This window comes from Macrosteles quadrilineatus, unplaced genomic scaffold, assembly GCF_028750875.1.
Source record: "Macrosteles quadrilineatus isolate MER2022 unplaced genomic scaffold, UCM_ALF_1.0 Scaffold_8__2_contigs__length_117827958, whole genome shotgun sequence".
NCBI classification, from domain to species: Eukaryota; Metazoa; Arthropoda; class Insecta; order Hemiptera; family Cicadellidae; genus Macrosteles; species Macrosteles quadrilineatus.
In genome coordinates, this window is record NW_026542601.1 from 54,977,505 (window position 1) to 54,990,460 (window position 12,956).

Genomic DNA, 12,956 nt, shown 5'->3' on the forward strand with positions numbered 1-12,956 from the left:
AGCTCATCTTGAAAATAGACAAGCATTGACATAAATAAACCACATTTAAAGCTAGTAAATTATAAAATACACCTGAGTAACAAATTTGAAATATAATCTTCAAAATTTAAGCTTTACCGAATGCTGTGATCATGCCAAACATAACACAGAAGATCCCCCCTACTACAGGCTCCGGTATGATGATGAAGAAGGCACCAAACTTATTGATCACTCCTTGTAGAAGCATCAATACACAGGCGTACTGAATCACTCTTCTACTGCCAACCTGCAGTGATTAAACATAGAAATATTAGGCCTATACATCCTCTCCATCCATTAGATGATAATGGAAACACCAAACCGTTGACTATTGGACACTGAATTAGAAATCCCATCTATTTGCACAGCTGTCGAGAATTTTCTTTAAATAATAAAACATAGCTGTATGAGGCACTCACTGAGGCAGTCACAGAATGTAATAGTGTTTATAAAATTCTATTTCCTACTTTATTTTTTTGTAACATAGTTGATGAGCCATAACAGTTGCTAGAGCGTACAATAAGTTTTTCATCACTCCTTAACGAAAGTAACTATTTTCGATAACAGCTGACATCAATGAAAGTAGTCGTTTCCCAAGCTCTAATTTAGGGCGAGGGAAAATCGATCAGCTGATTTTACCTCCCTCTAAATCTACTTTCCCTCGCTCTCAATTAGTTCTCCATTTATTCACTACGCGCGCTAGTGTTTTGTTACGGTTTAATTTAATAATTTGAATCAGCTGTATGTATTTTTAAAAGTTGTTTTATTCTTTTATTTTGATGTTTAAACCAAATTTATTGAGAAATATACGTAGGTTCCTTTTTAGAAGATTTTATTTTATTTTGATGTTCAATCAAATTAATTGAGAAATCAAATTGTTTTAATATTACTGAGGTCTGCTATTCTGTGTTTGTGTATTTTTGCGTCGTGATGAAAAGTATCGTTCATAACTCGTACCGAAAGTTATTATCCGGCACTTGCTCCATTATTTCCGTCCTCGGCTTCGCCTCGTACGTGAAAATAGCTCTCACATACTCGGCTTCGCCTCGCACGTGAAATTGGGGTTCCCTGTGTTCGGCTTCGCCTCAAACAAAAACTTGAGCGCGCAACGGAAAATGCCACTTTCGGTCCTAGTAATGAAATATACTATTCCATCAGTTTTTGACTTGGTAAAAAAGTTTCTTGTATTCAACAGAAATTAGTAATTTACATTAGTTGTTCACGACTTTGATAACATCATGACAACATCTGATGACAACATGGGGATGGAGTGTCTAGTTGTATCAATAGTCAAAGACTAAACTTATTTATCACTCCTTGTAGAAGCGTCAACACAGAGCTGGCTTGGGTGTTGCGGGGCCCAGTGCAAAACATACAGAGGTGGGCCCCTTACTACAATAAATGTTGTAGGTATCCCTAAAATACAAATTAATATTTAATTGCAATGTGTGATACTGTATTTATTTATCTCCTTATTCTTTTTAAATAATTGACTTACATAAAATTTGTAGAATTTTTACAATTTTCAAGAATTTTATACCAAGCGCACCTGCACCTTTTGCACCGCATAAGGACGGCTTTGCGATTGCGATCAACACAGAACACGATTAGATCAATCTACTGCCAACCCATGTAGCACAGATGGTTGGGCCAACGTTGGCCAACTGTGGGACAGTTGGTCGATGGTTGGTTGGAGCTTCCACAACCAACCAACCGTTGTCCAACTGTATATCTCGTAGTTGGGCCAACCAATATTTACAACTGTGGACCAACATCGGTTCATTGTTAACGAAATACATTAATATGCATTGTTGGGTATCATACATCAAGCCAACCGTTGTCCAACCGTTTTTCACTCCGTTGGACCAACAAAAGATACTTTTGTTGGACCAACGATGGTCCATAGTTGAGTTTACACGACTTTCATTCTCTGGGTCTAGCTTTCACAACATAATTATAATAAAATATCTGGTTTTACAATACCTTTATCAGTTCCAAAAGTTTCCAAAAGTTTTTGGAACTGATAAAGGTATTGTAAAACCAGATATTTTATATATTACAGTTCCGGGGCTACAACAATGAATTTTAATAATTATAATAATGCAAATATTTTTTAAATTAATATTCTTTAACTTATTTGCAACAATTTAAGGGGAAAGAGTAATTAATCATATAACAGTCAATTATAATAGCATTAATAATCTAACGGTAATTAATTAATCTATATTCAAATACCAGTATCCTCTCTAACTCCAAAAAAAAATAACTACTTATGATGCCTTAACAGATTAACAGAATCATATTATACTGTGTAGTATCAAAAATGTTTGAAGTATTGCGACCATTGCAACTGTCGGCTACTCTTTCACCACTTGAAAACTCTCTGTATCAACAATCACAGATAGCTCAGTGGTAAGGTAAGAGGCTCATAAGTCGAAGGACCCGGGTTCGAGACCCGTCTGGGCCAAAAAATTTTGTTCCAGCTTTTTTTCAAAAATTGTTTTTATGAACTATTTAATCAATTTACTCAACTAATAATTATGCTTTTCGTACTAAATCTTTATTATTTTGTGTGAAATAATTTTGGTTGGGCCATTGTTGGACAAAGGTTGGCTGGAAAACAGTTTAAAGAGGTGACATTTCTACCGTTGGCCAACTGTGTGGCTCCACAATTTACCAACGTTGGCCCAACCATCTGTGCTACATGGGAACCTGCAGTGATCAAATGGATTATTATTCATACATTACAAATCCTCTCCACCCCTTGGATGATGAAAAAGGCACCAAACTTATTTATCACTCCAAGTTTAGTAGAAGAGCTGCATAGGCGTAGGCCTTCACTGGATCCTTTACCTGTCCATGGATTATATCAAGTAAAGTAAGGGGTGAGAACTGATCAAATTTAGTGGTGGGCTCCAGGGCGCGATCCCATACTTAATAGCTGGCTTAAATTTATAATCCAATCCAACTGATCCACTGACAAAACTGATCACAAGAGTTTTAACACACTGTCAGCCAATCAGAACTATTTTCTTCAGCAAAACCAGCAGATCGTTAGACCTAATTCGTTAGGCTCTTAGACTTTAGCTGACTCTTCTTGCCCTTATAGGATGGAAAGAAAATAATTTAAATCTGCAACACATAAAAAAAATTCTGATTAATGACTAAAATACTTATTTTGCTAAATTATGGTCATCCAAATTATTCTCTCAAACATTTCTTGATAAACATTTCAGATACTACCTTGGTGACTCCTATTGCACCAACATTCTCCCCAAAGGTGTTTGTGCCATTGCCACTCCCCCAGATACCAGCGAGGAATGTTCCAAGACCCTCGGTGCCTATGCCTCTGTTGATGGCGGACACGGGCGGAGGAGGGGCAGCTTTACAAAGATACATTATTGGAAAAGTGAAAACATAAAATCATAAGTGAGATTGATATAGATTAAACTCAAAAACACTCTCTGTGTGTTTTATTCACCATAACGAAAATTTTACTAACTTAAAATGGTGGAAACAGGAATATTCAAGGATACAGGTAAATTATTCTTAAATACCAGGTTTCAAAAAAAGAATGGATCAAAAGTAAACTGGCATTAACACTTTATTATTAAAGATAAAAAGCTACCTAATACAATTTCTTCCTTAACTTCCTAAGTTTTCCTACCATGGTTTCACCCCCTAACGTCTACCTATCCATGTCCTCCGTTATTTGCTCGAAGAAGAACAAGTCGTCGTTTCAGCTCTGACCACACATTGTGGCGCACATCATTAGATATTTTTTCAAAACCATCCTTTTGCTTTATCTTTGTTTTTAGTTTATCTATGTTCGAAATCGGCAAGCGATACACTTGATATATCATAGAACCCCCAGACAAAAAAATCACATAACAGATTTTGTCTCTATCAACCATTCAAGACGCTGTGCTGTCAACTGCACCTCCATAATTGCAACTGTATGTTTTGGAAATTCAAACGTGCCTACAACTATGGAACAGCTGATTACTGTTGAAGGGTACTAAACCCCGGGACCTTGGCCTTCAGCCTCTGGAGGATCATAGGACTTTCGCTGATCTGACAGTCCCTCATAAAATACTAAATGGTAGTATTAACTGTCCTGAAATCCTGCGTCAGATCCAGCTAAAATCTCCTTCGTGCACCCGTTCAAGAGACTTCTTTGCGAGACTACACCACCGCACAGACTACGAGGCAAATAGGGCTGTGGCACGCATGCAACGAGCAGGCACAGCGTGTCTGATGGTGTTGACTTCTTCCTGGACGGTGTTGCCTCATTCAAGCAATGGATTAGAAGAATGTTTTTGTATTCCATTCCTTTCATTTTTAACCGACTTCCCCACTACCAACAAAAGGAGGAGGTTCTCAATTTGTCTGTGGCGATGTTTTTTTTTTCTATGTATGTTCACCAATTTCTCTGTGATTCTCTTACCGATCAGTGTGGTTCCACCACCAAAATAACCAGGAGAGTTTCTATTTGGTACCTTATATATTATGTTTAAGTATAATATTTGTTTCGGTGAAAAATTCTGAAAACCTTAAATATTCAACATTCATTTTGTTTACATTTGTGCACACTGTTTACATTTGTGCAGAGAAGGCAATAAATAATAATAACATTCCTACAGCTGTTAGTTGAAACCATTTAAAAGACACAGACAATTTCTTCATGAAACAGTTGCTTCATATTGATCAATAAACTATTTCTTGCCATGAAGCCTAAATTAATTACATTGAGAAAAATGCATTTTGTTTTGGTTACTATAAAAAATGTATTTTAACGTTTTACCTGATTTGTGTATACAGTAATTATGTTTTTAGTATTGAATATTCTGACTTACAAAAACATACATTTTTCAGTGAATAGCTGTATGATAATGACAAATAAAGGTGTATTGTGAAAACCACAGCATTCGTAAAACAGGTATAAATATAAATCAAATGCAATTATTCCTTACACGACCTAAGAAGTGTGACAGTGCATAATCGTCAATTGTCTTAAAAGTGTTGAATATTTTAATTACTAAACATGCATTTGCAGATGTGGAATGTTTATTGATATTCTCTACCCAGTTACTATAACATATCAATACTATTTTATGCCTGCTTCGGAAAGTCCTAGAGGAAGATGATTTGCAATTTCAACTAGGCTATATCTTGAGCAAACAAAACCCCCTACATGACTTACACCACTTTTAGCTGAACCAATCTTTCATATAATATTTTCCAAAGGTACTATACGAAAGGTTCTATGGTGTTAACAACCAATTTTCCACTTTTGAGAGATTTTTTAGTGCTGGTAGCTGAGGAATAACTTTATTTTGTTCCAAAAGGCTTGAGACGTTACTGTATTTCTTTTTATAATGTAGAAGTACACCGATTGCAAAGAAACGATGATGTCTGACATTTCAATGTATCTAGAAAAGACAATTAGTTTTTCATTAGGCCTAATGTAATGGACAACTCTTTCTTTCTTAATATCTAAATATGTTTATTTTCATACCCATTGATTATGTAACCTGAACAGGTGACTCAAGCAGTTTTAAAATAATGATTGTTCTGTGGAACTTTTGATTGTTTCAAACAGTTTTGCTTATCAAAAAACCTCAAGTAATTAATACATAAAAAATTATACAGTCACTAAAAATCATGAAATAATTTATTTTTGTAAAAAAATACAACCGACTTCAAACGCTCTAAAAAGAATGAAATAATTTAAATAAAGTTAACTTTTGTATTAGGCAAACTCACATATTTCAAGTCGGCGCGGTTCAAACTGCAAATATGATTGAAATTAAATATTGTGTTTGTATTTTGAAAATCAATAAATTGTAGCTGGATAACATAAATATATAAAAAACATACTGAACTGTTTTGTTTATATATTAAAGGAAATATTTTCTTGTATTTTATGTTTACTTCAGAATAAATGCATTATGAAAATAACACACACAAATGTTCTATATGAATAGGAAAATAATTTAGTTTGATATTATGATAGGGAAAAGAAGCTAGTTTAGTATTAAAACGTTACATTTCCAAGTTAGAAACATTTAAATGCGTTATAATCTTTTTAAAGATACTCGTTAATACCACTATAATGCCGATCTCTGATTACGGTAATAAAATAACACTTAACGCATAACTATGAAAAAGACATGCAGATTAACACCTTTAGTTATAGATAGTCACCTGCAATATGGACACCCTCTTTCAATTTTGTATCAAAAATCATCATAGAGCCGCGCCGAATTGAAATACGTGAGCTTGCCTAATACAAAAGTTAACTTTATTGAAATTATTTCATTCTTTTTAGAGCGTTTGAAGTCGGTTGTATTTTTTTACAAAAATAAATTATTGTCTTTTCATAGTCTACAACACAGTTACATTGTTTCAGTTTATCATTGTTATCTTCATACAGTATTGTTATCTTTGTTTTAAACTTTTATTTCTTTGTTAACTCTACACCGCTTTTCTTTGTTAATTTATTGTTATTTCTTGTTAATGGTTTTTAACTTTATTTTTTGATAACTATTATTGTTATCTACTCAAATCAATAATATACAGAATAAACACGATGGCTTTTAATACCCCCATAAACACATTTTCGATCAAGAGCTCAAATGAGCAGGAAAAGAAGTTGGAAGTGGAGCGGAACCCTTTTGTTCGTAGCTCCAAGGTTCAGAGATCGCCACCACCAAAAAACGTGAGGACATCTCCGCCACCTGCACCTTTCAAATGCACTAAGGAGTTCCCCCCTTTAAGATCTCCTTCGGCAAATGAAGCTGGGGGCGGTGTGGAAAACGTTGAAGTTACAGGCGTCGAGCTGGCGTTGCCAGCAAGTTCTGCTGTTGGAATGCCGGAGGAGCCTTCCACAGCAACGTCGAGGTCGGAAGGCTCTGAGATGGTGCTTCTGCGTCAGGAATATCTTGACGCAGAGAGTGACATTGAAACCCGGCTCCAAGACATGGAAGTTACGATAAAGGCTATGCTGGACACCTTCCGGACCCAGAGAGCCGTAAACCAAGTGGTCAAACAGTCCTCAAAAAAGAGAAGAAGGCGTCCAGACCAAAAGGACCACGGAAAAGGCCAAGGCGACTCAGACGGACCTATTGCCTGCTGTGCCCAGATCCTTTTCGGCCATAGCTGCAGCTTCTGTGAAGAACCAACAGCCACAGCTACCTACGACCCCTCCTCAGGGAAGTTCCCGAAAGGGATCAGTTGTGGAGACACCTGAGGCTGCATGGGAAAAACGCCGTTCCTGAAAGGAGAAGAGGCAATTGAGGCGGACGGAGGTCGCCTCTATAAAGAATGTGGCAGTGAAGGCACAGCCGACCGGCGTGGCCCAAACTGGGCCCGGCTCGGTCTCTGCTCCGAAAAAGTTCCGGCCAAAAAAGCCCAGGACGGAGGCAATCCTGGTCAAACCCTCAGGGGGGAGATCTTTCGCTGAGGTCCTGGGTGCAATTAAGGCACAGGCTAAGCAAGAGCAGACCGATACAGTTGTACGGTCGATTAGACGAACCCGGGACGGGGACGTTCTCCTTGAACTGGGTAGGTCGAAAGACAAAGCAGCCTTTACTGCCGAACTGAAGGCAGCTATTGAAGGCCAGGGCACCGTCCGTGCTCTTGAGCCAAAGACATCAGTCGAGGTTCGGGACATTGATTGTTTGTCGACGGAGGTTGATGTTGTTGAAGCCCTGAAGAAAGCTATCCCTGAGCTTGGCGGGCAAACGGCTTTTCTTAAGGTGTGGCTCACAAAATCGAATAGGAGTCAGCAGCGGATGGCGGTCGCCGAGATGGCAGAGGCACATGCCAATAAGGTGCTGGCACTCCAGCATCTGAGAGTCGGCTGGGTCAACTGCAGGATCAGAGGGAGAGTGGAAGTAAAGAGGTGTTTTAAATGCCTCTGTTTCGGCCATTCCTCCCGAAACTGCAAGGGACCCGACCGAAGCAAGAACTGCCTTCGGTGCGGGGAGGGCGGTCACATCCGTAAGGACTGCCAAGTTGAGTCCTGTTTCCTTTGCAAAGAAAATGGGCTCAATGACAAACACTTGAAGCATATAGCTGGGTCTGGACAGTGTAGTGTATTTAAATCTGCACTACAACAAGCGAAAGCCCTCCCACGAACTTCTGTTACTAAAGAACATTTTAAATCAGAAAATATAATGACAATTTACGGAATGTACGTTTTTGAAACAATTTTATCAGTAAAGGACAGACTTCATGATTTGGAACGAGTTGGGGATAGTCATAATTATTTCACCAGAAATCGGGAAAACCTTGCAATTGGCCACCATAGTCTAAAACTGTTTGAGAAAAAACCCATATATGCGGGATCAAAAATTTTATAATAATCTCCCAATCGAAATTAAATCAGAGACTTCCAAAACAATATTTAAAAATAAATTAAAAAGATTTCTCATCATTAAGGCAATTTTTTCTTTTGAAGAGTTGGATAGTCTTTGAGGTTAAAAACTAATTCAGGATAAGTATTTTTTTTACAATTTATAAAAAAAAAATGTAAGTTTGTGAAATTTTGTTTTTATATTCTTAGGTTAGAAATGTATTTAATAAATATTATGCCTACTTGCAGCTGAACTGTGGACACTATTAAATGTATTTTGTACAAGAGATGAATAAAGAAGTTTTGAATTGAATTGAAGATAAGAATCCTTCAGTGCAATCTTGAGCGATCCAGGACGGCTGACGCACTTCTATGTCAGCTTGCCCTAGAACACGATGCTCTTAGTCAGGGAACAGTACCAGTACCGTGATAGGGACCCTGCTTTTTGGTTCCCTGATAGTCTTGGTACTGCTGCATTCTGGGCGCGTAATGCAGCTAAAGTACAAGTACGGGGTCACGCGAAGGGCCGAGGTTTCGTTTGGGTTCGGTGCCGGGATGTCACTTACTTTAGTGTCTACCTCACTCCCAACGAGGCCATCCGTGACTTTCGTGAGAAGATAGACCGCCTGGAAGAGAGCGTGCGCAATACCACAGGACACGTCGTCGTGGGTGGGGATTTTAATGCTAGGGCTGTCGAGTGGGGAATGACCCTCACAAATTCCAAGGGCAAGTACATTCTGGACTTTGCTGCCAGAGCCGGACTCGTTGTCGTCAACGAGGGCAACACGCCAACTTTCCGGCGCCCTGGGATGCGGGGAACGATCCCAGACATTACCCTTGCATCTGAGTCTCTTTTGCCAAGGATCAGAGCCTGGAGAGTCCTGGAGGATTACACGGCCAGTGACCACCAGTACATAATTTTTGATGTCCTGGATGGTCATCAGGGACGAGTAGCCGCGTTTCGTCAAGAGCCCGTTCGATGGAATTTAAAAAAATTGGACATGGCAAAATTCAATGAAGCCATCTTACGAGGAACGCCGGTGGTTCCTCCCGCATCTGACATGGCTCACGCAGAGGCGGTAGTTACATCCATGATGGGACTGATCGTCTCGGCTTGCGATGAGTCTATGCCTCGCAGATCCCAGTGCAATAAGCGACCTGTGTACTGGTGGACTGCCGAGATTGGGGAATTCCGTCGGTTAGCATTGAGAGCCAGAAGACTTGCTACCAGGGCCAGAGAACCTGTAGACAGACGTCGTAAGTCGGATGCTTACAGAGTGGCTAGGAGGTCTCTTCGTCGGGCCATCAACCGGAGTAAACGCAGTTGCTGGGAGACATTAAGGGACGACGTCGATTCCAATCCGTGGGGCCTGGGTTACAAACTTGTAACCAAGAAACTTGGCACCCGCTCTCCACCTTCCGTCATGGATGGGGCCACTATGGAGAGGATAGTCGAGTCCCTTTTCCCGGCTCACACGTTGCGCCCACTGAGGGATTTCGGAAGGGTGGACCACGTACCACTTTTCAGTTTTGGAGAGATGGAGGCGGCCGTCCTATCCCTGAAGAACAATAAGGCTCCTGGACCCGATGGGGTACCCGGCGAAGTCCTCAAGAAGGTTTTGACTATTAACCCCTTGATCCTTTTGCGCATGTACAACACCTGCCTAGTCGAAGGAGTTTTCCCCTCGTGCTGGAAAACTGCTAGGCTTGTGCTTGTTGGGAAGGGGAAGGGGGACCCAGACCTGCCATCCTCTTACAGACCTCTGTGTATGTTGGATACGGCTGGCAAAGTTCTCGAGAAGTTGATCCGTTCCCGACTGAATTCAGCTGTGGTCGCTGCGGGGGACCTGTGCCCTCGCCAGTATGGATTCAGGATGGGGCGATCTACGGTTGACGCTGTTGAGGAGGTGAAGCAGGCCGTGATGAGAGCGGAAGATTTTAACCACTACTCTCGTAGGGTTGTGCTACTCGTAACTCTCGATGTGCGAAACGCATTTAATTCCGCGAGGTGGTGCGATATGCTGGATGCTCTGGAGAACACCTTCCATGTTCCGGCATACCTCATGCGTATCATGGAGGATTATCTCCGGTTCCGCCTCCTCATGTATGAAACTACAGAGGGCCCACGGACGATGAGTGTCACTTCCGGTGCTGCCCAAGGTTCCATACTCGGCCCAGACCTCTGGAATGTCATGTATGACAGCCTCCTGAGGTCTGAAATGCCTGAGGAAACTGCTTTGGTTGGGTACGCAGACGACGTTGCAGTTTTGATAGCTGCACGTAGCGTTGAGCTGGCTCAGCTAAAGCTGAACCGAGATATGCATACCATAAACGCATGGATGACAGACCACGGTTTCTCGCTTGCTTTGAGCAAAACTGAGATCGTGATATTAACAAAAAAACGGATTGACACCATCGTGCCGTTGAGAGTAGGGGCCGTCGAAGTTCAGACCGTTCGTTCTGCCAAGTACCTTGGGGTTATGGTGGACAGCAAGCTTAGCTGGCGGGATCAGATTTTCCGTACGGCGGACAAGGCCGCTAAGGTGGTCTCCTCTCTTAGCCGGCTGATGGCCAATATCGGAGGTCCTCGGTCCAGCCGTAGAAGGCTGTTAATGTCTTCTGTCCAGTCCGTACTCTTGTACGGTGCTGAGGTGTGGGCAGACGCTCTTAATAAGGAGGTATATAGGATGCGGCTTGCCCGAGTGCAGCGTCAGGCAGCACTAAGAGTTGCATCCGCCTACCGAACAGTGTCCGAACCCGCTGTCCTGGTGGTTGCTGGAGTCATCCCGTAAAACTTTTGGCGGCGGAGAGAAAGGCAATTTATCAGCGCCGTGGGGAGGACCAGGCACGAACAGAGGAACGCACCCGCACCTACCAGCTGTGGCAGAAGAGCTGGGAACAGGAGACTCGGGGTGACTGATACAGCAAGTCCAACCTTGGGTTAATCGGCGGTGCGAAGAGGTGGACTTCTACTTCACCCAATTTCTGATGGGTCACGGCTTTTTCCGGTCGTACCTGTTCAGGATGGGCAAAGCCGTGTCACCCGATTGCATATATTGCCCAGGCATTCCAACGACGTGGAACACACCTTTTTCCACTGCCAGCGTTGGGAAAGGCCCCGCCTGGAGGCTCAACAGTTAGTAGGACTGCTGTCAGTGGACACGGTCATACCAATGATGACGGAGGGTGAGGACAATTGGACCTGTGTGTCACATTACATCCAGGGTATTCTCCGCGCCAAGAAGCTCGACCTTGCCTGGGATGCGGTGTAGGTCATAAAGTATCTAAATGCCAAAAACGGTGAGAGCCCTGAGGGCTTAGGTCACATGTTGGCCTGACTTGAAGTTGAAGTAATGTGACAAACAATTCCAGGTCTGTGTCCAACAGAGTAGAGGGGGTTTTTTAGTGAGTAGTCTGTGATAGTTTCAGGAGTCTCACACTACAGGCTGGCTACCTGTGTGCGTAAAAGCATTTTCCCTCCTCTCCCAAAAAAAAACAAAAAAAATCTACTCAAATCAAATTTATTATTGTTATTCATTGTAACGCTTTTATTGATTTGTTTTGTTGTAACTGTTTTGTTTATTTTCACTTGTTTTGTTGCAACCGCTGACTTTTTGCCATCTTGTTGCCGTTTCTTTCTTTTGTTATTATCAATTGATTCTTATTCTTTGTTTTTCACTCAACGATTATTGTATAACTAGCTTTAAGTAAGTCTTGTTTGTATTGCACTAAATTGTACTAAATATCAAAATGGTTGGAATGTAAAATAAATAAATAAATAAATAAATAAATAAATAAATAAATAAATAAAAACAACTTAAAATCAACCATAGATTTTTTTACGACCATTGGTATTAAGCTTTAGATATGATCCATTCTTCTCTGGGTTTATACAGGGTGTTTCAGTAAAGCGTAGCGAGCTATGCAGATTCAGATTCTACATGCAAAAATAAGTCGAAAATTAAGAATTTTTTTTTTTTCGATTTCGGCTTAGTTTGGCCGTAATCTGCCATTTTGTATTTTTTTGAAAATAATTAATTACTCAAAAACCCTTGGAGATATTTTTATGAAACTTGGTATAAACTTTAAGTCTACAGGTATAAACATTCTCCAAAAATATCTTCGATCAGGCTCATCTAGTTTCAAAACGGCGACCATTTAAATTTTTTTTTGTAATGGCCGCTTTTCATTGAGTTTTACTTAAAAAAATTTAAATGGCCGCTTTTTTGAAATTTGATGAGCCTGATCAAAGATATTTTCAGAGAATGTTTATACCTGTAGACTTAAGGTTTATACCAAGTTTCATAAAAATATCTCCAAAGGGGTTTTGAGTAATTAATTATTTTCAAAAAAATACAAAATGGCGGATTACGGCCAAACTAAGCCGAAATCGAAAAAAAGTTATTCTTCATTTTCGACTTATTTTTGCATGTAGAATCTGAATCTCTATAGCCCGCTACGCTTTACTGAAACACCCTGTATATGAAACTCCATTCACAGGAATACCCTTGAATAGTATATTCTGAATTTAAGAAAGAGTGAATTACTGAGACACTGAAGGTGTACAACCAAATTGTAT

The 12,956-nt window shown here is 40.4% G+C and overlaps 1 protein-coding gene across 2 annotated transcripts in view; it reads right to left on the bottom strand.

Annotated features, from left to right (window-relative positions):
- The window catches only part of LOC129001161 (solute carrier family 23 member 1), a 49,944-nt gene that overhangs the window by 14,152 nt on the left and 22,836 nt on the right, over nucleotides 1-12,956 (bottom strand). For both annotated transcript variants that reach the window (XM_054428372.1, XM_054428373.1), the window contains exons 9-10: nucleotides 3,262-3,401; nucleotides 118-265 (exon numbers count right to left, since the gene is read on the bottom strand). In XM_054428372.1, the coding sequence (XP_054284347.1) occupies nucleotides 118-265; nucleotides 3,262-3,401 (288 nt within the window). The remainder of the gene's footprint in view (nucleotides 1-117; nucleotides 266-3,261; nucleotides 3,402-12,956) is intronic.